The following is a 27,629-nucleotide window of genomic DNA, read 5'->3' as shown; positions in this document are numbered from 1 at the left end:
ATGTGTTGCTTCTGGCCTTTTGGTAAAGGGCAGATCATTTTAGGTCTTATCACAATGAGACTGATGTTTTGCAAGTCAGTTTTGTTGGCATTGTGAGCTTGTAGTAAAGATACAGACAGGAAACATGGTAGAGAGAGAGGTTCATGATTCTGCCTCAAACAGGGCATGTTGTGGGTGTAAGGTATCTGTCTTGCCCAGATGTACACTGCTTATGACAATTTCAGCAAATGTTTTTTAACCAGACCTTTATTTTGACTAGGCCAAGTTAGGAATGCATCGTCCTTCTGTGAAAGCTTTTTCTGTCAGTGTACAGTTAACAGACTTTATTCCTTTAAAATTTGAACTACAATGGTTTAAGCATCAGCGTCTGTCATCCAAACATGTAAGTTACCCTTGAAGCATGCAGACACTGGAGGGATCAGGCCCACGGTTAGCCCTGGATTGGTTTTCTTGGTTGTTGGATGTTTCTTTAACCTTAAACTGCTTTCACACATGAACTGACAACCTGAAATTATGTAGGCATTAACTAGCAGGGCTGTAAGTGAGAATGCAAATATCAAATTCAGTTCTCTGCTGTAACCATGGAGTTGAATGCGGTGTCTTAAAGACATTTCTATCATGTCTCGGAGCAAAACAAACCTCTGATCATGGAAAAAAAGACACATTTATGACTATAAATGGAGAGATGACAATGTCCAGGGTTCATATGTGAAAACAGCTTCCGGGTCATATTCTAATGATCATCAACCTATTGGCTGTTAAGCCCTGCTAGTTATATATGGGCTCTTTAAAAAAGGGCTGGTTATTAACTATTTGCTCCGTGCAAGGCAAGGAGCAAACACATTTTGCCCTCAATTTAAAATAAACTACATATCACACAATTAAAAAAGCCAAAACATGATGTTAAAGTTGTACTCTGTAATATTTCCATCTATTTAATTGCCCCTTAAGTTCATATCTATCAGAGAGTGGGTTAAACCAATGGTGACTGATATGACCCACTGATGAAAGCACTTCAACTTGCCTTTTTGCTGAGTATTACAATATCTGTGTGTCTGTGGAGATATTTGCAGCCTAAATGTAAATACGGTCAGCACAATGTTAGTGACTCTGCTGACAGCGGTTGGTCTGTCGGCCCAGATCCTCACTTACCGTTATGCTGCATTCACTTGTAATCAGAAATTCCAACTTCTGAGTCAGGCTTGTAGTAAGGGTAGAAGTGTAATAGGAACATATATGTGTGTGTGTGTGTGTGTGTGTTTGTGTGTGTGTGTATGTGTGTGTGTGTGTGTGTGTGTGTGTGTGTGTGTGTGTGTGTGCGTGTGCGTGTGCGTGTGCAAGTGCGGGTGTGTGTGTGTGTGTGTGTTTGTGTGTGTGTGTGTGTATGGATTTAAGAGGGGAACATATAGGCTACAGAGGCCGCTAGAAACAAGGTATCTTAAATCTTATGGAGTACAACTTTAAGATGATTTAAGATTTTTTGAGTCCAACTCCTCCAACAGTGAAGTTGATGCACAGGTTTCAAAATATTTTAGCCTTTATTTGTAAAATATGAACCCATACGTGTGTTGCTGGAGTTAGTTATTACATTAACATGTGATTATCATGAGAATAGGCTGCTTCGTATTCAATTCAATTCAATTTTATTTATAGTGCCAAATCATAACAAAAGTTTACACTTACAAACTAGGTAAAGACCACACTCTGGGACTTATTTATGATTTACATAGACCCAACAATTCCCCCGTAGAATACGGTGGCAACGAAAACCTTCCCTATTACAGGCAGGAACGTCAGACAGACCCAGATCCAACATGCATATATTCATTTATTATATAGATATACTCTCAACACACACATCAAATCTCATACCTGTCCATTATGACAGGTATTAAAGCCTTACTGGATTCTGCTGTTAAATTGATTCCTGTGGGAATTGGGAACAAAAGCACAAAGGAGAGAGGGAGGAGTCATGCCTTTTCTTCCTCTCATTACACACACAAACACACGCTACTTTTCCACAGCAGAGATTAATGTTTCACCATTGTGCAATGAAAAAGGATTTCATATTGAGAGCCCCAAGGACACCTGGCCTATATATTTTCTACTCAACTGTATGCTTACATACAGCCACAGCAGTCAGCTGCTCTGTCTACTTCCTTTCCCCCCCCTTATGGCTCCATCTCTCTCTCTGCTCTTTTTTACAAGCCTGACCTTTCAAATCTAGACTTATGATGCTATTGATCTCTCAGACACACACACACACACACACACACACACACACACACACACACACACACACACACACACACACACACACACACACACACACACACACACACACACACACACACACACACACACACACACACACACACACACACACACCCTGCCCAACAAAGACCACACCCTAATACCCCTGTGGCCTCACTTATATGTATTCCCACACTGTGATAAACTGACAGTCAGGGATTTGATTTTTTTCCGACAAAAATAGAATGAGTGCAGCCCTCTCTTCTTTACATGGTTAACTACATTTAGGATAATGCACCAGCTGGTCAGAGCACAGTGGCAACACCAAATGCAAGTCAAATGTAAAAACTGTGTGAAAGTTGAACACTTTCTTAGTTTCTAGTTGTTTCTATCATGAGATCTGGTACAAAACACAGAATCTCTTAAACCCTTGTATTGTGTTAGAAAGCGTTTACACCTGTGGTGTTAGCGGGTCCATTTGGACCCATGAATTTTAAAATGCTTGAAAATGCTTAAAATCACCAGTTTTCTTCAAATGTTGTTTTTCAGCTATTTGCTGGCTTAGTATGTATTCATATGAATGGAACCAGTGTGTGAATTGTTTTTAGTTGGCTCCACAGACACAGTATTTTAAAATATACCACTCGTTTTTGATTGCAAAAACTGTTTAAATTCACTAAATATATTTCTTATAGAATGAGTAATAGTAAATTGTAAATGTGTTACAAACTAATATTAGAGTACACCTACCAAAAATGTTTTATTTTTTTATTCTTTATTATTTAAAATAGTGACATCTTTGGTGTTTCGGGTCAAAAAGGACCCGCATAGATAAATGGTAGGATTAAGACAACAAGTCAATTTTTTTCCCATAAAACCAACTTTTATTTAACCATACCAATTAACCAAACAATTTAACCATAAACTAAACATTGAAAATAATATGGTGTTAGCACAGGTATGTCATTCTGAATTAACCATAATCTAAACACTGGAAACAGTGTGTTGTCGGTTAACCATAATTTGAACTGTGTGTGTGTGTGTGTGTGTGTGTGTGTGTGTGTGTGTGTGTGTGTGTGTGTGTGTGTGTGTGTGTGTCCGTGTCTGTGTGTGTGTCCGTGTCTGTGCGTGTCTCTGTGTGTGTGTGTGTGTGTGTGTGTGTGTGTGTGTGTGTGTGTGTGTGTGTGTGTGTGTGTGTGTGTGTGTGTGTGTGTGTGTGTGTGTGTGTGTGTTCAAATGCATGAATCACAGTATTTGATGGTTAGTGTGTGCTCCTTGCAAATTCATTTCTTGCATGTGTGGCAATGATGGTGTGGGTGTTGGCTACAGCTCTCTCACCAAACGAACAGACGCTTACGTTTTTGCATCACATGCTGCCCATATTTTGATACCATATTTTCCAGGCTTGTTTGGCATGTACTGCCTGAAAGGACAGCGGCCTCTGAAAGGGACTAGCCGTTCATCCACTGTCACCTCTGGCCCAGGATTGTACACAAAGGCTAAATGTTCCACCCATTTTCCCAAACCTCCCTGATGAGAGCAAGCTTGTCATTCTCACGACGAGCAACTCTTATCTCCGTTGTCAAAACGTAGCACTCTTGATAATACATGAAAGGCTTGAAGCGACATTGTGGCACGAAAAATAGGGCGTCCTGACTCAATATCCCATAAGCTGGCCGTAGCTTCATTACAGGATCTGTATACCCCTGCAAGAAGCAACAGTCCCATGTAGGCATCAAGCTGTGTTTTGTCCATCTCTGTCCAGTTATCACCAAACACTCTTGTCCCTTCCATGTTGATCATCTCAAGTAGGATATTCTGAATAGGTCGTGGATAGAACAGTTCAAACGCTGACTTGATGTCTTGGGCGTGTGACACAGCGTATCTAGTAGGCCCTGGAGTCATTCTGAGGATGTTCTCTGTCGGTGCCCTGGATTGGTTTGAAGAGGGCTTAATAACCATGAAATGTCACCTTTTCTTGACATGAAAACCTCTCTTTTATCATCTGTGACATCTGGGTCCTCCTCATCAGATGTTTGGTCTTGTACAGGGTCATACTGAACGACATCCTCATCCTCAGACACATCCTCCTCAGCTTCACTTTGCCCCCTATCCTCAGGATCACCATCATTACCAAAGATATGATCCAGCGCCTCATTAACAGTATACCTTTTGCTCATGTTGACTGATGCTCCTACAGAATTCAACTGATAATATCCCACCCAAACCCTCTTTATATATGCCAATGTTTATAAACAATGTATCAATATGCTGCGAGAAAGATTGAGTTCACGTGGGGGAAAGTGTGTGTGTGAGCCTGTATGCGTGTGTTTCTGTGGGTCTCTTTCTGTGCCTGTACATGTGAAAGAGGCCTGTGTGTGTGTGTGAATGTGTGTTTATGTGTGTGTGTGTGTGTGTGTGTGTGTGTGTGTGTGCGCGTGTGTGCGTGTGCGGGTGCGTTTGCGTGTGCGTTTGCGTGTGCGTGTGTGTGTGTGTGTGTGTGTTGGTGATGTGGGCCATAACTGTGCAAATTGGCCATAATTGATCCTCAGAGCAACCCATAGCTTTTAAGTGATGCATACAACAGCCAGTATTCTCTGCCGGGTCATTTTGGACCCGTAACACCACTTTTTTTTTTTGAGACCTTTAGAATTTACTAAAATTGTGAAAATTGATTTTGCTGCATTTAAATAGGTGTTTCTGAGGATTAGATGATGCCTCATTCCAGGACAAAAAAGGAAAGTGTACTTTTTACACAGTTAAACTTGAAAACGGGTCAATTTTGACCCTAACACAACAGAAGGGTTAAAGCAGAGAATATATAACACACAGACAAAATTTTTGAATTCTGAGAGATGAGGTCTGGAAAGTGAGGTTATGGATATATCACTCACTGCATGTCAAAGTATCAGCATATCAGAATAAAGTACAAACACACACACACACACACACACACACACACACACACACACACACACACACACACACACACACACACACACACACACACACCACATTTTTATATGATAATATCTAAAGGGCATCTGATGAATACTAAAGTTAAAAGGCCTGTGGAGTTGTACTGTGGTTGAGAAAACACAGTAATCATTAATAAATGGATCAAATATACATGAAGGGAAATATTGAATAACAGCATAGCTGTAAGCATGCATACATGTGCACACAGAGCACACAACTTCAACATCTGTCACGCAAACATCAGGTCAAGTCCCTGACTCAGGGTCACTTCATCACTGGGCATGCATGTGTGTGTGTTTGTGTGTCATATTGCTAATATACATGGAATTTAGTCAAATGTTCTTTTAAAAACTTTTTTTTTACACTGTGCTTTAGTTGAGTCATTTTTCATTAGTGTTGCCTTACATTACCAGCAGTAACAGCCGGAATACAATTTAAAAAGCCAGCGTATCATATCCAGCATGCTTTACAAAACGACTGGAAACATAAACAAGATTTATACTGTAATTATGCCAAATGGGACAAAATTATTCCACAAGACTAAATGTCTTTTCAGACACAATTTAATCAACTCACTATATCCCAGTTACCACCTCACTATATGCTCCTCACTTTCTTTTGGTGCTGCAGAAACCACAACACCTTTGATCAACACACTGAATCTGTCTGCAGCCAAAGAAAAGCATTAAGCTGCAAGTTGGTCAACTTTATGCAAATACAGACTGGTGTATGCGCCACAGCCCCCCTCCAAAGTCACCATGCACCGCGCCACTGCCACTCCTGCTCTCCATAGGAAATAAATAGAAAGCGTTGAGACAGCCTTTCCACCAGTTACATGAAGGAAAGTAAGCATCACTCTATCAAGAAAAAGCTGAAATCCTTAAAAATAGATCTTCAGTCTGCTTGGCCCAGTTAGAAAACTTGAGCGTGCTATCTTAGAATTTCCGGCGTAAAATCATCCCAGGGTCTTTTTCGGCAAATACACTCATCAAATAAACCATAGGGACAATTTTTTCCGTGTAACAACTATTAACGAAGATATCTCGGAGAGTTGCTAACAGTTGCTAACAGCTGAATGCAGCTAACACTGATAGCTCGGGGCAGCACAGTGAAGGCATTAAACTTGCTTTAACCACTAATACTGCTCAAAATAACAGCAAACCTCTGCAGTAGCATGATCCCTACACATACAACAAAGCACCAACAATGTAGTTAGTGAACCCAGAGTTGAATAAAAGAGTGTTTTTAAGACTTACCTACTTGCCCTGGTACCAGCTCCTCTCATAGTAAAGTCCATTCAAGTTAAATACCAAAGTCAATCAAAAGGAAGGAGCCCATTGGTGCTTTGTTTTCTGTGTGGGGACTCTTCTCATGCTACTGCAGAGGTTTGCTGTTATTTTGAGCAGTATTAGGGGCTAAAAAAGACGTTTTAATGCCTTCACCCTACTGCCCCGAGCTAATCACTTTTAGCCTCATTCAGCTGTTAGCGACTATCCTGGATATCTACATTAATAGTTGTTACATGAAAAAAATTGTCTTGATGGCTTATTTGATGATTGTATTTGCCGAAAAAGACCCGGGATGATTTTACGCTGGAATTTCACTTTAAAGATACACTTTATCACAGAGCCTGCAAATCTTTGCTAAAATAACTACATGCACACCTTTTAGAGCTTCATGTGTTGGACTCCCAAATGCAGTCAGCAGCTTTCAAGGCAATTATGGTTATGTTTCCATTCTGTAATTAATCAATGATTTGCAATAGAAAGACACTGTATTACAGTCTTTGATGTACAATAGGAAGCATAACTTGTGTGTTTTCTTTCTCCTTCTACTGCTCACCCTTTCCTGATACGGGAACTCCTTATAGGTGAGTCCACAGACGTGGTTCCTGTGTTTCATTCTATAGATGACAATCGTCTTTGTCACAATTATAACAACTAATTTAGATATTTTATGACATGAACTCTAAACTGTAAGCTATAACAGTGGTTCTCAACTGGGCCAGTCTTAGGGTTTAAATGATCTTTTGAACATCATCAGGTGTCCACACATACTGTATAGAATGCCAATACAATACCCATTCAGTTTATTTCCATCCATCCAATGCTAACTGTTGTGCAAGGATTTCACAAAATGAGAAGTGAAAGACTACTAAAGCTATTTTTTACAATATAACATGAATAAGCCTGATAAAAGGAATTATAATTACACATGCAGTGCTGGAAATGATAAAAAGAAAAGTGGATTCAGGCTGGGTTAGAGCCCAGGCCAGGACTTCACTGTATATTCTGTTTCATTAAGCGTTCACCTACTCTGAAGTTACAGTAAAAAATGGTATGGGACGAAAAGTGCTTTCACAACATTTCAAATGAAGTTAGTCTTTGACAGAGTTAAACCACTTGCTGGACCCACTCAGAATGCATCCCACCAGTGGGAACCACTGAGCTTTACAAAACATGATGTTATAACATAGTACTATAAATGTTTATATGTCTCTAATATGATTAACAATCTCATTACAATTTGTCCATACTTCTTTCTGTCTCTCTTTGGCTTTACATTGGACTAACAGCAAAGATCCTGCAAGACCGTAAGTGTTTCTTTTTAACATGTCACTGCTAATGTGTCTGTCCCACCAACTAATTTCATAGCTTGCAGTGCTGCGGTGGCAGCCTCCTCTTGCACCATAGAGACAAAACTCATACCTTCTCTGTGGAACATACATTTGCTGATCAGTTTGATTTAGGGAAGGCACACTTTGAAATCGCGATTTAAAAAAAAAAAAGATGCACTGAAACCCCAACATGTGTTAATGAATGAGAGTGAAAGATGGAATGGAATAATATAACAGATGGGTGTTTGTAAGAAACAGTAATGCAACATTTTCATCAACCGGTTTGTACAATATCTCACAAAAAAATATGCAAGACAATTCGTATGTTCTGTATGCATATGCGCCATTTACACTGGGGATGCTGGGGACCACTTTTTATTAGTATAATTTGTTACAAATGTTCTTAAAAATAGGGTTAGCAATGTAACAATGATGCTGATTGACAATTTATTGATGAGAGGTGATGAGTCGCATTAGGCTACTCAAATTTGTATAGCTGCAGTGTGACAGAACATGAGAGACGTTAAAGTTAGCTAAAAGATGCTAGAGAAAAAACAAAAGGATAGAAGGACGTGGTACTTTGGAAAAAAATGGACCTAAGTATGGATTATGTTCTGGGGAGATATGACAGCGACATGGTGAAAAGGTGTTTTTTTTATGTGACAAAAAGTGTCCCCACCACTTTTTAATACAACAAACAAGAACACCAGTCCCCTGGGTACAAGTCCTGTGTTTGGGAAACATCCTCAGCCCGACAACCCTCCATATGTGAATTTGTACTCTTATACTCCATCGCCTGATTTCTTTCTTTGCTCCAGATGTAATTTCTACAATAATTATTACTAGTTTACATATAAATTACAGTGCACTACTCTTCATAGTTATATGAAAGAACAGTGAATGAGGACAGCCTGTGTGTGAAAAACACTGAGGAATACCAGCATTATATATAGCAATACAGCATTCATAACTCAGAATGTGAGTCTTGGAGGATGTGCTATAAGCTAATATGTTGAAGAGTAATTTCCATACCAATTATCTCTCATAGCATGGCTTTTATCACAACCAAGCATATTATGACAATACTCTTACGGTTACCATAGCAATGTGAGGGATGTGTAAAATACAGTCCCTTTTCAGCTGTGGATTAGCTGGAATCGCCTTAATTACAGATGGAAGCTTTCCTCTCTGTTAGACAGGAAGTCATTCTCATAGTCCGGCCCCAGAGCTTTTTCTTCAAAGCACCAAGCTGCTTCTTTAATCCAGCAGGCAGACAGCCCTAAAAGGGAAGCTCAGCTTCCCCTAAAATGTCACCAAAAAAAAAAAAGTGATGAAATATGTACTGCTGTGTGTACATTTCATTGACTAAATATGCATTAGAAAGCCTTCATCTTTTGTTCAGAATCAGCTCCTTATCACAGGTAACCGGAGAAACTTCCTTCTCATTCATCCCCACAGCGCCACAGCGCTTGACATAGTCGGACGCTCAGCTTCTACTGACTTCAATGGGGAAGCGTAGAGCGGGCTGTTCTACTGCAGCCAAACTAGACACTCATTGGATAAATGCTGGGCTTTGTCCCGCCCATCGCACGCTCAGCGTCTCTGGGGGTCTATGGGACAGCAGGCTGGCCCGGACGTTCAGCTACTGCAGGATGATTGGATGAGCTGTCTGAGGCGGAATCCTTTTTTGATTGACAGCTAAATGTGTGAATAGGTGATCTTGAACAATAAACATCCACTGGAGCATTTTCCAAGTTTTTCATTCTGTTGTTCTGAACTGATCCGGAGACTTTATCGATCCCCAGAGACTTCGTCTTTGTTAAAAACGACTACGTTGTGTTTGGTGACTCTGTTCTGTCAGTCTGGGGTTTCTGTCCCCAACGAGCAGCGGCAGCTGCTGAGCTTCTCCCCCCCGTCACGATCACTCACACTCACACTCACAGGCGGTCACACTTCACAGTAGCCCAGCGCAGCAGCTCCAGCTGGGCCAAGGACTTTTACGCAGCCTAGCTCTGCTGCCATTGAGAGGAAACTGGTCAAGTCACTGGAAAGGACGCCTAGTTGGTACAACAAGGTCACAGATCATTTTCTTGAAAAGGAACGAAGGGTAGAATTTACATATAACTAAACCTGTGAATATTCTCATTTGTCCAGGTCATCATTATCCCCAAAGCAATTTCAGTCAAAAGCGACTGAATTTGGTTATTTGTCTAGGAAGACGTTTCACCTCTCATCCAAGAGGCTTCATTAGTTCATGTACGCATCTGACCAGGCTGGGACTGGTCCAACTAACTGGTGTGGAGATCCAGGTATTTAACCTCTCACAAGGCCGATGATGTCACTGAAACCCTTTGTGCTCCAAGTGCCAGCGACCGTCGTTAGAGTGACAGTCGTTGGTGGGAAGTTGATTTTGACTATGTTAGTGCTCTATTGACTCTTAACTCAAATGGAGTTAAGAATGCTGTATTGCTATATATAATGCTGGTATTCCTCAGTGTTTTTCACACGAAGGCTGTCCTCATTCACTGTTCGTTCATATAACTATGATGACAACAATGTCCACACCCTGGACAGAGAGGACTTATGGTTTGAAAGAGAAGTAAAAGAAGCCCTCTATGTAAAAGTAGAGAGACCATCGCTGAACGGAGGAGGAGATCTGAGACACCACTTCTCTCCAATTTACAATAATGCCTTTCATCCCTTCAGGAGATTCAGCAATCTAACCTCAAATAACACTTTTCACAAATGGCCTCCTGTGACTCCAACGACTGTCATTAAGACTCAATAGAGCACTATCGAAGGCGAAACCAACTTCCCACCAACGACACTCTAACGACGGTCGTTGGCACTTGGAGCACAAAGGGTTCTAGTGACATCATCGGCCTTGTGAGAGGTTAAATACCTGGATCTCCACACCAGTTAGTTGGACCAGTCCCAGCCTGGTCAGATGCGTACATGAACTGATGAAGCCTCTTGGATGAGAGGGGAAACGTCTTCCTAGACAAATAACCAAGTCCAGTTGCTTTTGACTGAAATTCCTTTGGGGGTATAAATATACAAACACATTTATGATGTAGGCCTGAAAAATGAGCTTCCCCTCCTTGAAAGACCAGCAGTCGCCACTGCTCTGAAGTGCTTGTTATCTTTTGTCGTGTGTACACAAAATGTGGTTGAGTGTGTGCGTAACTGTGTACAGTGTTAAATCCACAGCCCTGTAGGGCTCAGTAAGCAGGAAATGCAAAGGAGCAGGGAAATGTTGGCTAAGTTCATGAGCCATTAAAGATGTATAATAGCTGGAGTTGGAAATTATGATCTAATTATTTATTATATCAGAATGAAAAGCATGTCTAGACGAAGTCCCCACCACAGCGACTTCCTGGTTGGAAGTGCCAAAAACTGCAGTTCTCCGAATGGCCACTACGAGTAGTTTGCAGAATAGAGCTGTTTCTCATTGACCCCCATGTTAAACAGACCGTTTTCACAGCTTAATTAAACCTATTTAAGGCCTGTTACAAAAAACATTCTCTGTATTAGAATGTATCTCCATGAAAACACTGAGGTTTTTTTTGTTTTTGTTTTTTGTTTTTGTACCAGGCTAGTTTTAATTTTATTGGAGGTAAAAGTTTATGAATAATTACCCTAACATGAAAGTAATAAAGGACTTTTTATTTTCACTTTCAAGTTGGTAAAAACATTGTTTCTACACAGTTAGATAGCTTTATAAAAACATATATTAATTTCTTCAAGTTATAATTGAAGCTTACTGCTTCTGTATGTATTGGAAACTACAAATGCAATGTTGTGGATTTGGACAAACTCAGCTCACAATGAGGTGAGTTCGAAGAGGTTCCAATTGAATTAGGTGAATGCAATGTATACAGTACAGAGGTTTCCATTTCCTTCTTTCTGCTGTCTCCCTGTTGAGTTTCATTACTGTAACACAAGCAATCACTATATTGATCTGCGGTAAAGCTTCTCCTGCAAACCTATGTTGTCTAAAATGCACTGACACGGAAGCAAAGCAGCGCTGTGTGCGTTTGTGTGTGAGTGTGCATTATCTCTGCACGACCTTATTCCCCTAACCTTCTCTTTGTCTTCCCTCCTCCCACAGTGAAGCAGCCCCCCACTATAGTCAAACAGTCAGTGAAGGACTACATTGTTGACCCCAGAGATAACATCATCATCGAGTGTGAAGCCAAGGGCAACCCAGTGCCAACGTAAGCAGCATGCACACACACACACACACACACACACACACACACACACACACACACACACACACACACACACACACACACACACACACACACACACACACACACACACACACACACACACAAACACACACACATTCTGCTTATTACTTTGGAATATATTTACTTTTAAATTCATATTCTAGAATAATCATTGACTACCAAGGTTGCAAAATCTGAGCATAAAAAATACATTTTACTTCATATTTAGTAGTGGTATAAAGATTGACTGATGCAAATTGGAAACTAACTTTAATGTTAAAGATGCAACAACATTAATTCACTGACTTGTGGTCCAGTCAATGGCCCCATGATGAAGTTATGAACCAGTTGACTGCTTCTGCACAGCGTCTCCTCTCCGTTCCACTTCTCTCTTGTAAAAGGTCAACACTAGACTGATGAGACTCTGGAGTATAACATTAGAATAGCATTGTTGCCTTTTAATACACTGTGGTTGTTGCTTGTGAGGAAGAACAACATGGCCGGTTTATAGTGCACCATCAAATCTAGGGCCCCAGGCATGCTGAAGGATGTTTTGAGTAAGGGGGGCTGCCAACCGAATGAATGAATGAGTGACGTCATTGTATTTTTTTCTGCTGCTGAAAAATAAATAGTTTTTACGCACTGACCTAAAGAAAACATCAGCAGAAAAACAGTCCCACAAACAGGAAGCGGCCAGCAGAAAAACATTTTAAAAAAGCAGCCAACGGCAAGTGGTCACCAGAAAAACAGAAGTTCCGACCATGGCCAAGCAACTTGGCATATCTAAAATTAAGAAATAAAAACAAGACAGCTGTTAGGCTACTACTGTAATCCAAACTAAAATAAGGAAGCAAAGATTGTTTAACCTATGATTACGCATGGTTCAGAGAAATGCCATCTATTTAAGTTCAATATTTTCACGATCATTTTAGTTATGAAACTTTAGTAACCTCACATGATTTTCAAGGTTTGCGCACAAACAAGCAGGCTTTCACACATAGAAAATGAGACTGGAATTAATAAACAAGCCGTAAATGCACTGTCAGAGTGTTATGAATAAAATCAGGTCTTACCTTGATTTACATGGCACCAAACCTTGCGTTTAGTTGTGTTCCCGATGAAGCTCCTAACAAGACATGGCACATCCACTCTGTCCAGGATGTGTCTGTGTATGTGCATCACAGCCAGATGTGTCAACCTCTTCTGGCTCATGGTACTTCGCATCCAGGTCTTCAGTCGTCTGAGGGAGGAGAATGATCTCTCCGATGGAGCAGCTGACACAGGCAGACACAAGCAAAGTTCAATAAAGGCCTCGACCTCCTTAAACAGGCCCCTGGTCTGTGGATGCAGCTCTGAAGTAAATGCAGCAACATCTGGGACAGATTTGGTCCTTGGTCATGTCACGTAGTAAGGTCAGCTGCATTTGTAAGCTTGATCTGTTGAATGTTTTGGGCAGGTGAACTTCTTCTAGTCCAGCCAGATTTTGGTTCAGAGCATAAATGAGAGTGGTTTCTCTTTGGGTAGCCACCTTCATTCCAGCTTGGTCAAATCTTCGACTTAGCTCTGCTTCAACTATGTCCACGGCTTCAATGAACTGACGCCTCGACTGCGCTTCTCCAGAGTCAGACACCACGGCTTCAGGCTGTGTGGTGCTGCGGATCCAAGCTGGGGTTTTGCTTGTCCTGGAGGGAGGGGGCATCTCAAGATTAGTGTGGGCTGCACAAGTCTTTACTCTGTCAACGACCTGCTTAAAAAAATAGTCCTTCCGAAGTGTCCCACTCATGTGTTGCTGAAGAGCACTCCAGCGCTGCTTGAGCAGTGAGAGTTTTGCTCTGCAGACTTCGAGCCACTGCCTTAGAAAGCCTGAAAAGTGCCTCGCTGTACACCAAGCCAAAACATGTCTTTGCTTGTGTTGCTTGCTTGTACAAGCCGGAGATCTTGGCCCGCGTCTCAACCCTCATGTCTTGTCTTGCTCAAATGTTTTAAGTGTCTCCAGGAGTGTTGTGTATACAGCCAAAACTCGGGAGATGGCTGTGGTGCGGATACACCATTGAGTCAGACATAGCCCCAGGGCGTTGCAGACCACATCTTCAGAGCTGAAAAGAGACTGGAATAACTTTGCAAAAGTAGAGAACTGCGTTTGGAGGACTCTCTGAGGACAACGGAAACTCCCTGAACAAAGTTCAGCGTGTTTGCAATGAGTCTCACGTCCTTCCTTCCTCCTGCAGAACAAGGTCCAGTGCATGGTTACTGCAGTGGACGTAAAGGAAGTCTGGACATTCTGCTTAAAGTTTCGCCTGAAAACCATCTACACACCCGGGCATATTGGACACACCGTCAAAACAGTACCGGTGCAGGCGTTCCAGGGGGACGTTCAAATGGAGAAAAGTGTCCTTGATGCATGAAAACAGTGTTTCTGCTGAAGAGTCGGGTGCACTGTAGAATCCGAGAAACACGTTCTGTGCTTTTAAATCTGTATCCACAAACTGCAAACAGCAGGAGAATTGTTCACATGCACTAATGTCTGTAGTTCCATCTGCTGTGAGTCCAAAGAAGGAACAGTGGCGAGTCTAAGAGATGATTTCTCGCTGTATGGCGTGAGCAAACATCTCAATGATTTAGTTTTGGATGGTATCCGACATCCAGTTGTCTCTGCGTAAAAAACATTCTCTGGCTCTTGGTAGTGCGTCCTCTCCACCATAAGCTGCCATAGGACGCCATCGCGATGACTATGCCCTCTGAGTGGCATCCCCTCTCTGCCCAGGAATTTAATGGATCTGAATAAAGTTTCCAACACAGTCCTGGCAGTCTTTTGATCCTGAACTGCTTAATCAGAAAGCAGAGCACTGATAGGAGTTGCTTTCAGTGTAGCTAGTGCCCTCAGTGAATCAGAATGCAGGTCTAACAGCTCTTGCTGGGCAAACTTTTCTTTCACTTTTTTCCAGTTGCAAAAGCCACCCCTAGCAAATGAGCTGTCACTATGAGGGTGCACTAATCCCTTCGCCACTGCTTGATTGGAGATAAAGCACACTGTCTGTTTCTGAGACATAATGCAACCATTGCCATTGCCCCCGCCAGGGGACGGCGGCAGCGGCAGGACTGGTGCTGAGCTGCTAATGCTAGCTAGACTCTCTTCTGTAGTAGGAGGTAGGTGGATGAATGATTAACGGATCTTGTGAAAAAATCCAATATTCTTTTCAATTTTACTCCATGGTTGTTGTCAGTCGCCATTGTTGTTCACTATGATTCGTTTGAATCATTTGAATACGATGAAGCAGCTTCCTGTTGAGGGAGTGCTGCTGGGACTGCAGCCCCCCCCCCCCCCCCCCTAATGTAAGGCCCTGTTTACACGACAAAGCTTGCGGGTGAAAACATCAAAATACTTATAAGATGTGACTTTCATTCAGGCGACAACGGCATTTTTGATGCTAAAAAAACACAAAAAAGTGAAACCACCCTCCAGAGTAGAAATCTTGATACTGCTCCACTGTTGTGTTTCCGTCTAAAGGGATAAAAACACTAAACTGTGCTCCGATCTGCTCACGCTGGCTCACGTGGCTCACGTGGCGTACGTGTTTCCGTAACATCCATGTGCAGAGTTCAGGTAAACAACAACAAACATGTGGGACTGTTTTTCCATCAGTGGGACATTCAAGTGTCCTGGGTGGAGTTGAGGCTGCAGACCGTGCTACAGATCCCTGTCACACTGTACGGTGTCCTGCTTCTCTGCTGTTAGGGAGAGAGGGAAAGGGAAGTTTCTACGCATTCACAAGCTTTGGGTGGTGTTTTGTGGCAGTGCTTCACAGCACCACCTAACTACCCGATGACAGACATTAAAACTAATAATTACAAAAATATCTTGAGTCCCCTTAATTCTTCATAATGAGTAAACTGTCCTCTGGAGAAATGGAGAAATTAGGGATAAAGAGGCTGACATTAACAGATGTAGAATAAATAGACTGAAAATCATGTGATGCTGATCATGACACATTTCACTAACCTCTTCTCCCTCTCCTTCCCACTGTCTATCCATTCTATGCATTCTTTTTTCTACTCGGGTTTATTATCTCTCTGTTTTCTCTCCTCTACTGCATTTTGTCATCCTGCTTTATCTGTCCTTGGTGTCTCCTTGCCCTCCTGTCTCTCTCTCTCTCTCTCCCTCTCTCCTCTCTCTCTCTCTCTCTCTCTCTCTCTCTCTCTCTCTCCCTCTCTCTCTCTCTCTCTCTATACATCCCTGTCTCTCTCTGGCAGTGAGACTTATGTGGAGTTACAGTTACACTCAGATGTGCTCCGCTGCCACCCTGCCCTGTGTGTGTCTCTCTCTCACTCACAAAGACACATACAATAAAACATTTTCACATTAGCCACTCACTTTTTTCGGTGACCCTCTTCAGCTTCAGTTGAATGGTGTCCTAGCCCAGAGCTCGTCTCCTGCCCTCTAACAACCCTATAAACTCAGTGTGATAACTGTCTGCCTGCCCTCTGTAGCCCCAACCTCACAGGTGGTCTGTTGTGCTTTTTGCCCCCCCCCCATATGTAAACAATATCAAATAGCCCACATATCCTAATTTTTAGATAACTGCTGATATTACATTGAGAAAAATTGATTTAACTCAACATGTAATAGATAAAATGCATGTATGCAGTTGTGAAGAGCACTCGCCCGTTATCTACTGATGACAGATTTTGAACACTGATAACTTGAGTGTGACATCATTCCCAGCTCAGACTTCCGACATCCCAGGTTAATGGACCGCACCATTAATCCCTTCAAAGAGCGAACAAGAAACTCATTAACAACCATTGAAACGTGTGAAATAACAATGTAAATATAAGTATTAAAGAAGTAAATTAACTCACGTGATGTGCACACACACACACACACACACACACACACACACACACACACACACACACACACACACACACACACACTGGGTCTCCAGAGGTTACATCACTGGGGGATATGACCAGCTCAGGACAGTGTTACATTGTTTATTTGGAGACAGATTGGCTTTACATAAGACACACACACACACACACACACACACACACACACACACACACACAGATGCACACTCATGCAGTTTCATGAGTACACAAACGCACATACACAACTTCACAATAAGGCACTCACGTCCACTCTCCCATGCACACACACTGGCTCTCCCCTTCCCAGGACAGGCTTTGTGCTCCAATAATGCCCTCAGTTGACTATTCATGCTCATGAAACATTCAGTGCGAGGGATCGTTCACTTATTCACTCACTGTCAGTCTCTCGCTACTACAACACACAGACACACACACACACACACACACACACACACACACACACACACACACACACACACACACACACACACACACACACACACACACACACACACACACACACACACAGCTCTGCTCTCTTCAATAGAGGCCCATTGTTCAGGCCCAGTGCTGTACTGCACCTCAAACAGGCCCAGCTCCACTGTTACGCGCCTAAAAATGATGTTAAGAAGCATCTACTGTAAATCCCTACTCATTACTAAAAATAGTGGCGGGTTATGTAAGCATATCAAGTGCTCTTCTCGAATCAGGGAGCCCTCTGGAAACACCACATGGAACAGGATTAAGCTACAGTGCTATTACAAGCACACGGAGAGCATGTGGTGTGACAGATTTTGGTGCTGCTGTCATGTGGCAGTTGAGTAATGTAAGCTGGCAACGGCATGAAAACCGCATGACAACCGCATGACTTTCCCATTTTCTGGTTGTACAAACAATTAAGAGTCCATGTTAAGATAGTGATGGCATCATAACTTGTTTCATGTTTCCTCTGCCTTAAAGGTTTAATATGTAGAATCTTTATTAAAAGCTATATTGTTTAAATAATACACCCACGGGGCGTTTTGAGGGTTACATAATGAAAGTATTGCTTTTCCATTAAACAAAAAGACAAAAAGAATTGATATTTTAAAAAACATTTGACAGGTTTGACAATGACTTTCTGTCCCGTTCTGTTTCCATGGTAGGAGCAATAATGTTGGGCGTTGCTGGTTGCCAGGGTTGTTTTTGTTGGGTGCAGCTACTGTAGGCTGGCACTGGGTGAAATGGAGTTTGCTAATCCTGCAGCTGCTTCGGAGCCTCAGTGAAGGGGGCGATATTTGTCCCAGCAGCTGAGTGACCGGAGACGGCCAAAAACCAGAGTCAATATAGGCCAAGCATTCACTCCATGGACTGAGAGAAAGGAGAGAAACGCCATTAAAATGCACACCCAAATGGCTACGGTTCTCCTTGATCGCTAACATCACTTTCATCTTTACTTAGCTGGAATGGCTAACGCTAACGGCTAACGCTAACTGTCAACTCCTCTAATCCTTGTTTTTATGGTGTGATTTGCTGGAGGGGATTGGTTTAAACAGGCTCAAACAGACTCTGATCTCCTGTAGGCTACTGGGCTGGTCGGATGAACCTGGCAACCCGACAGCTGGAATTATTTTTTGTTGTCGCAACTATGATCTCGAGACACTAGATGTCGGTGTTCTGCTTATTCTCTATATTCAATCTTTAATTGTCTCTTTAAACAAGCGTGCTGAGGTTCTTAAATGTATTAGAAATATAAGAGAATGTTTTATAACCTTTGGGTACACTCACTCACCGATACAAATGTACATACAACAGAAAGAAGAAGTGATGTTGAGGCTAAACTTCCATAGACAAAATAAACACTTCAAAAGCTGCTCAAAAGCCAAAGTATTAGGGTCACTGTTCTGAGATTAATACGTGGAATAGTTAATCTGTGGAAGTTCCATTCTATTGTTATAAGTCTTTGTTTCATTGTCTTCTGGATCAGGTTCTCATGGCGAAGGAACGGGAAGTTTTTCAACATCGGGAAAGATCCCAGGGTGACAATGCGAAAACGCTCTGGAACTCTGGAGGTCGGTTTCCGTAGCGGTGGACGACCTGAGGACTATGAGGGAGAGTACCAGTGTTTTGCCAACAATGACCTCGGAGTAGCTCTGTCCAACAAAATCCTGCTCCGGGTCTCCAGTAAGAATACACAAGAACACACACTCACAAAAATGCTCCCAAAGAAATGTGTTTCAGTGAAAACGTTATGTTATTATAAAAGATGAATCGTAACAGCAAAGTTTGATTGAATGCTTTAAAATATCTGTTAACAATTGCAAACACCAGAAATACCTGACACTAGATCAATCCTCTTTAAAGAACTGTGACAGTTTGTGAGACAAGTCCAGATCCGTCCCTGATGCTTGTTTTGTTGATAATCATGTCCTTTATAATTCTTTACATCTCTTACTCGCTTTCCTCCTTCTCCTTTACTTTCCCCTTCCACCCCCTTCTCCTCCCATCCCTGTCCCCATCCTTCAGAGGCTCCTCTGTGGCCTAAAGAGGTGCTGGAGCCAGTAGTGGTGACTGAAGGCACCCCGCTGGTTCTAACCTGCAATCCCCCACCAGGCTTGCCTCCTCCATTCACCTTCTGGATGAACAGTGGTGAGCAACTATTGCACACAAATATATACACACAAGCACACTGAGTATATTTCTCTTCATGTAGTGATGATTGTCTTCGCTGCCATCACTGTATTAGTCTGTAAAAATAGCACTATCACCCTTTACCAGGTGCAGTTTGATCATCTTATAGTAAATGGTGACATGGTGAGCAATATTTTTATGATAGTGTAGCAGCGGGTGACAACTGTATTTTGACGGCTTTTACACGAAAAGGGAAATAGAGGTGAATTCAGTGCCTGAATTGGAACAAAAAATATGCCATTACCCAAACTCAGCAGTCCCATGACATGATTATTGTATATGTCTTGGATGTATTTATATTTATGCACATATTTTGGAAAAATTTCTATGCATTCCTTTCTATACATTATATACACTATTTCCACATGTATATTTGGGCTGCAGACCCTGACTCGTATAGGCCAAAGCAATTGCCTCCACGACCCAGTGGGACAGGCGCTGCTTTGTGATAGGTTTCCCCTTATGGGGATTAGCCCGGGAGACAAACAGCTGATCGCTCCCCCTGAAACTCTTAGTTCTATCCATGTAAGTGCAGACTGGACATAACGCATCCTCCTGAGCAGCAAAAGCCACAAGGTCAACAGGAAAACATGAGCCCACAACCTAAGGCACAAAAGCAGAGTTGGGCTTCAAAATCCGTGGGAAAAGCTGAGAGCATTATGGATGCACTGAAAGCGCATGGATGTCACTAACCCATTTAGCCAAAGTCAGAGCCAGTAACAACACCGTCTTGAGAGACACTTGTTTCAAGTCTGCTCCCTCCATTGGCTCAAATGGAGGGCCCTTAAGTCCCTGCAGGACCACAGCCAGATCCCATGGTGGAACCAGTGGTCTGGACACGGGGTGAAGCCTGCGTGTTCCCTTCATAAAACAGCAAACCAGCAGGTACTGGCTTAATGTTTGCTTTCCAAACCCCATGTGACAGGTGGCAATAGCCTACAAGGACACTTTAATCTAAGCACGCAACAATTACTAATGGAAAGAAACAACAAATTACAGGCTTATAAAATATCAAAACAGTCGAAACATATCCATATGCTTGCAAGTAATTTAGAATCGCTTTAAATGCATCAAATGAAACCAGCTCCTTACGATTACTGTGGTTTGACTGACTTCCGGTTTGGCTGGGATGGAGTAGACGTGCGTTGAGCAAAGCTAGACCACGTCCACACCACAGTGTCCGACTACGCTCGACGATAGGCTCCCTCGAGGTAAATGCAATGCTCCTGTGCCACGCTAGCGGTGAGCAACATTAAGCTGTTAGCTAAAGTTAGTGACCTGGAGTCCCGGAGTCAGTGGAATAATATCAGAGTTGTACCTGAATCAGTGAAGGGGCCATGGCCGACAGCCTTCTTCGCGGAGCTGCTCACGGAAGTTTGCTGAAGGCATCTTGGAATCACTGCCAGAATGTGACAGGGCTCACCACATGCTATCCGAGAAGCCGAAGCCAGGCCAGAGAGCACGGCCAGTCATTATCAGGCTGCACAAGTACCACGTGAAGGGGAGGATCATACGCGAAGCCCAGACCAGGAGAGGCCAGCTACAGTAAAGGGGTTCCTCCATTTCCATTCATGAGGATTACGTGCCGGAGGTGGTTGAACAGCGCCAGAAATACAGAGAGGTGATGTCTTTACAACCAGGGCTTCAAAACTGCATTGCTATTCTCTGCCAGGCTTGTCATTGTGATGAAGGACGGAGGTAAGAAGAGGCTCTCTTCGTTCTCTGAGGGTCTTAATAACATCCATCCGCATGGAATGACCACGGAAGGCTATTGATCTCACCGTGGATGAGCCACTGTCACGCTATCTGTATAACCGTGAGTTGATGTGATGCCAGCTGTATAGCTGTGTTGGAGTTTATTTTTGGACCGCGGCATTAATAGTTACAGTCCGGACGGGCTGCTGATATTCTGACTGTCAAGAGTTTTGAACCGAAATCCCTAAATGGAGGCTCACGAGTACTGCTCTCAGGCCCTTTCTTTGGATCTGATCTATAATGTGGAGAATACGTCTGATGTTATCCTAAGTCTGCCTACCTCTAATAAAACCTGACTGATCTTCATCAATCAAGTCAGACATAAAATTTTTGAATCTTCTTGAAATGATTGAAGTAAAAATCTTGTAATCCACATTTAGGATTGAAATAAGTCTATAGGATTCGCAAAGTTCTTTATTTTTACCTTGCTTTGGAATAAATGAGATCATGGCCTCTTTCCAAGAGGGAGGCAGTTTGCTCTCTGCCAGAGTCTGATTGACGGAATTCATAAGTAGCAGGGTTAATTCCTCCCTAAATGTTTTATACCACTCGCTGGGGAATCCGTCACTACCTGGAGTTTTGTTTGATTTTAATCTACTAATTGCGGCATCTAGTTCTTTTTTCGTGATGCTGGAAATTCTTTTTTTTTTTTTCTCTTTTCCAATAGAAGGCAAGTCTTATTGCTGTGGGTTAGGTGTATAAGTTTTCATAGTAATCTTTAAAAACCCTTTCTATTTCTTCGGGCTCAAATAGTAGTTGTTTTGTTGCTGGACCTTAAGTCTTCTTTCCAAATATTTAGTTGCCTTAGATCCAGATTCATAATAGGTCTGTTTAGTGAATCTTGGTAGTTTTCTTGACCTCTTGACTTAGGATGTCATCTATCTGCCGGATCATCTTTTTTATTTTTATTTTGCTGTTCCAGTACTATTAATTGTTTAACCAATTTCTTATAGTCTTCCTCTCTAGTCTTTTTTTGGTAAGCTGCCCTCGCTATTAACCACCCTCTCATTACAGCTTTTACCGTATCCCAAAGTATCGTAGGATCCACTGGGCTGTCTAAGTTGTCCTCTATGCAGCATTTCATTTCTTTCTTAACCTCCTCCTGTGTTTACTGGTTATTCAGCGTACCCACATTCCGTCTCCAGAGTGTACTTTTATTTCTCCTAGTTAGATGGATATTGAGGTAAATAATACTGTGGTCAGATAAATCAGTTACCCCTATTTTACATTCCTCTACTTCCTATCTGTCTATTGTGTTCATAAAAAAAGGGGGGGAGGGTCTAACTTAGAAATGACAGGGCCTACAGTGAGGGTTATAGTCATTCTAAATGAGTCCAACGTTAAAGAAAAAAAGTAACCCAGATCTCAGATAGTCGCCTTTCTTTTAGCATAGGAATAGCAGGGTAACCATTATTCTGACAACTAAAACCACAGGTTTAATCAAAACATTCCTACCGGTTTAGCTTCATTATTTAATCGTTGGTCTTTAGTTAAAGAGTCTTCGGTACTCTTGCAGCTTTTCCTTGGCTCGTGTAGCTGCTGTTGAGTAGCTCCTCCGGGGTCCCTCGTTATGCTGCCACTCCATGGCTGAGCGGAGCCGTGACTCCAGCCCGGCCGCCGCTTCCGCGGTCGTCGGTGTCTTCTCTCCAAGCCCGCGTATCTCTAGCTCCTGCCTGACTTCCCCGGCGCTGTTGTAGACTCGAGTTCCCGTCTCCCAGTGGATCCTCATCCTGGTGAACGGCGTCTGGAATCGAAGCCTTTTTCCTTCAAGATTCTTTTAGCAGCGTTATACTCCTTTCTCTTTTGCACAACATCTGTCGCGTAATCATGGTCAAAAGTTTGTTCCCCAGCTGCATTTTCTTTCTCCATGCCTCTCTCAGTTTTTTCTTTTTCACTTTAAAGCAGATACTCTGACGAAGTATGCAACTATTGTACTTTTCTTTGCCTGTCCGCAAAAATTCAATAAATCATTTTGAAAAAAAAAAAGATCCCTTCGGTTTTGTAACTTATTCCGATCAGAGGGAGCCACATACGAGCAACGCCCTTATTCCCAGTTCAGTGCGGACTGGAGCGACAGAGTAACAGTTAGAAGGAATAAGCCCTGGGAATGAAGACAATAACTCCCCATGTTATTTTGTAGGATGTAGATAAGGTAGATGTAGGTAAGATGGAAGTAGTCCAATAACAAGCTTAGCCAAATCAAATTGAACATAAATATACTGTAACATTGCATGTTACAATAAAACTAACTGAACATTTTCAATTCAATTTCAATTCAATTTTATTTATAGTGTCGAATCATAACAAAAGTTATCTCAGGACACTTTACAGAGTAGGTAAAGACCACACTCAATGACTTATTTATGATTTACATAGACCCAACAATTCCTCTGTAGAGTACGGTAGCAACGAAAACCTTCCCTATAACAGGCAGGAACGTCAGACAGACCCAGCTCTGTGGAGGACGGCCATCTGTCTTGACCGGTTGGGGAGGAAGAAAAGGAGAGAGAAAGAGAGAAAAGACACACAGATGGACACAGAGAGACAGACAGACACACTTCCAGAGATGCAAGCAAGCAAAGCCTAACAGTAACTATAATAATATCTATAGTAATGTGAATATGACGTATATGTTAAGACGGTTAATACAACAGAATAGTAGAAACAAGCACAGCTAAGGTGATATAATATGACAATGATAATTATGGTGGCAAACATGAACAATGATGAGTAGTGGCAATAGCAGCTACAATACAGCGAGACATACCCCTGGTGGCTACAAATTTTATAGTTTATTAAACTAATGATAGTATATATGAGTAACAGTGATAATAGCAGCAGGAAGCGTCATGTAGGACCACGGCAGCAGGCCCCACCACGATCAGCAGAGACCTGTGAGACGACAAAGCACAAACAACTCCGGGGAAGAAGCTGAATTAGTAACATGCATTGATGAGACATGAATGGTACAGACAGAGAGGAGAGAAGCTCAGAGTATCAGGAAAATTATTATCCCCGTGCAGACTAGGCCTATAGCAGCATAATTAAGCAGAAGAAAATATTATCGATAGTCCTAGCTGTAAGCTTTATCAAAAAGGAAAGTTTTAAGTTTACTCTTAAATATGGGGACAGTGTCTGCCTCCCGAATAACATTTGGGAGTTTGTTCCACAGGAGAGGAGCTTGGTAGCTGAAGGCTCTGCCTCCATTTCTACTTTTGGAGACTCTAGGAGCGACGAGTAGCCCTGCATTCTCAGAGCGCAGAGATCTAGTCGGGTGATACGGTACTATGAGCTCTTAAAGATACGACGGAGCCTGACCAGTAAGAGCTTTGAACGTAAGGAGAAGGATTTTAAATTCTATTCTAGATTTTACAGGTAGCCAGTGCAGAGAAGCTAATACAGGAGAAATATGTTCAAGCTGATAATAAGAAGTTGCAATAGTCCAGCCTAGAAGTAACAAATGCATCGACTAGTTTTTCTGCATCTTCCTCGAAGGACATATCCTGGTCAAAAATAACTACCAGATTCCTTACTGTGGTGCTGGAGGACAATAACATCATCCAGAGTAACAATGTCTTTAGCTATTGAGTTTCGGAGGCCTTTGGGGCCAAGTACAATAACTTCAGTTTTGTCTGAGTTTAACATCAGAAAATTGCAGGTCATCCAGCTTTTTATTTCCTTAATGCACATTTGAAGTTTATCTAACTGATCGGTTTCTTCTGGTTTGATCGACAAATATAATTGTGTATCATCAGCATAACAATAAAAATGTATGGAGTGCTTCCTTATAATATTTCCTAAGGGAAGCATATATAAGGTGAATAGAATCGGTCCAAGGACAGAACCCTTTGGGACTCCGTGACTGACTTTAGTGTGCATGGAGGATTTGTCATTAACATGTACAAACTGAGATCTATCTGATAAATATGACTTAAACCCGCTCAGTGCGGTTCCATTAATGCAGATCAGATGCTCCAGTCTCTGTAGCAGGATGTGATGGTTAATAGTGTCGAAGGCCGCACTAAGATCTAGTAAAACAAGCACAGAGACAAGTCCTTTGTCTGAAGCTATAAGAAGGTCGTTAGTCATTTTCACCAGTGCTGTCTCAGTGCTATGATTCACTCTAAATCCTGACTGGAAATCCTCAAATATCTCATTATAATGTAAAAAGTCACACAACTGATTGGCAACTAATTTCTCGAGGATCTTAGAGAGAAAGGGAAGGTTAGATATAGGTCTATAGTTGGCTAGTACCTCAGGATCAAGCCTGGGCTTTTTAAGAAGAGGTTTAATTACAGCTACTTTAAAAGACTGTGGTACATAACCTGCTGATAAAGACATGTTAATCATATCTAATACAGGAGTGCTAATTAAAGGTAACACTTCTTTAAGTAACCTAGTTGGGATAGATTCTAGGAGACAACTAGAAGGTTTTGATGCTGAAATAGTAGAGGTTAATTTGTTAAGGTCGACTGTAGAAAAGCAGTCCAAGAATAGTTGGTTGATTTTGTCTCGAAAAGTTATAATTTTGTCATTAAAGAAGGTAATGAAGTTGTTACTACTGAGGGTTATAGGAATACATGGCTCAATAGAGCTGCGGCTCTCTGTCAGCCTGGCTACAGTGCTGAAAAGAAATCTAGGATTGTTCTTATTCTCCTCTATTAAAGATGAGTAATAGGCTGCTCTCGCATTACAGAGGGCCCTCCTTTATGTTTTAAGACTTTCTTGCCAAACTAAGTGAGATTCCTCCAGTTTAGTGGAGCGCCACTTAATTTCAAACTTTCGCGATATTTGTTTTAATTCACGAGTTTGTGAGTTATACCACCGAGCTAACTTCCTCTGTTTTATTATCTTCTTTTTTAAAGGAGCAACAGAGTCGAGTGTTGTTCGTAGAGAGCCTGCAACACTGTCAACAAGGTGATCAATTTCGGAGAAACTAACGTTAGTGCAGGAATCTTGAATATTAGGATAAGGCATTAAATTAAATGCAGATGGAATCGCTTCCTTAAATTTGGTTATAGCACTATCAGATAAACATCTAGTGTAGACACTTTTACCCAGAGGTGAGTAGTCCTGTAATAAGAATTCAAAAGTTATTAAATAATGGTCTGATAAAATAGGATTCTGTGGAAAGACTATTAAGTCATTTATTTCCACACCATAAGCCAAAACAAAAATATGATATATCTTGGCTTATAGATTCAATTGGATAATGAGAAGGAAAACCAAAGGCTTGTCTATAATGTGGCCAAGACTGCATTTATTTTGCTCCAATGATGCAGTCACATCAAATGTCTCCTTGAAGTACAGCATTGTTTTCCCAGCATTTAGTTAGCTATGTATTTGCACAGAGATGCAGTTACGCAGGTGTGTAGTTGTGCCTACTCACCAGGAGGTAGTGGTACACAACAAAGATTTCCTTCCCAGTTAAAAACGTAGATAGTGCAGCTATAATTCCTTTCCTGATGTGAACTTAACCATAACTCCATTCAAACTGTAAACCAGTCCTCTTTATAAATTAAATATGTAAATTGTAAATGGACTTGTACTTATATAGCACCTTTCTAGTCTTCCGACTACTCAAGGTGCTTTCACACTATTTGTCACGTTCACCCATTCACACAGTCATTCACACTAATGGTCAGAAGGACATCTACATACCATCTAATCTAATCATTCACACACCCATACACAGCACAGTGTCTTGCCCAATGACACTTCGATATAAGGACCGGGGAAGCTGGGGATATTGGTGTCTCCCACAGGCGAGTACGATTGGATCAAGTTGAGAGTGGACCTTAACGGAGATGCTACGTCCATTTTTATAGTCTTTGGCTTAAACTCAAAATGATAGCCATTGTATTACATGTGTTCTATCCAGAAAACAATTATGGAATTACAGACCTTTAATGATAAAGTGATACTGTGACTTCAGGTCTTCAAGTATTGTTTAATTTCATTACTTATCGAGAATCGTGAAGATTCTTCAAGTTTATATTGAAGTTTATAATTAAAGCTGCAAATCCACCCATCTCTGAGCCAGTGCTTTTAGAACATGAAACATTATTAGTAACATGCAACTGTAGCTGTTACTGATGCTGAAGTTTCTATTAGCTGCTGTGTACTCTGTCCGACTTCACTGGGGTAAAGCCTGACATCCAGCACCCTTTCACACGCCTAGACACAGTTACGTTAGATACACGCTATGTGCTGCTTAACATTACGTTAACAAACTTTTTAAGCTACAG

At 41.8% G+C, this 27,629-nt stretch overlaps 1 protein-coding gene across 1 annotated transcript in view; it reads left to right on the top strand.

The window, feature by feature from the left end:
* Window positions 1-27,629, top strand: part of nfasca (neurofascin homolog (chicken) a) — a 115,136-nt gene that overhangs the window by 9,794 nt on the left and 77,713 nt on the right. The window contains exons 3-5 of the mRNA XM_083939120.1: window positions 11,961-12,066; window positions 18,923-19,119; window positions 19,462-19,584. Coding sequence (XP_083795246.1) covers window positions 11,961-12,066; window positions 18,923-19,119; window positions 19,462-19,584 — 426 coding nt within the window. The remainder of the gene's footprint in view (window positions 1-11,960; window positions 12,067-18,922; window positions 19,120-19,461; window positions 19,585-27,629) is intronic.

The sequence above is a fragment of the Echiichthys vipera genome (assembly GCF_963691815.1).
Source record: "Echiichthys vipera genome assembly, chromosome: X".
Classification (NCBI taxonomy): domain Eukaryota; kingdom Metazoa; phylum Chordata; class Actinopteri; order Perciformes; family Trachinidae; genus Echiichthys; species Echiichthys vipera.
The sequence above is the reverse complement of the archived record's forward strand: the minus strand, read 5'-3'. Positions and strand labels throughout refer to the sequence as shown.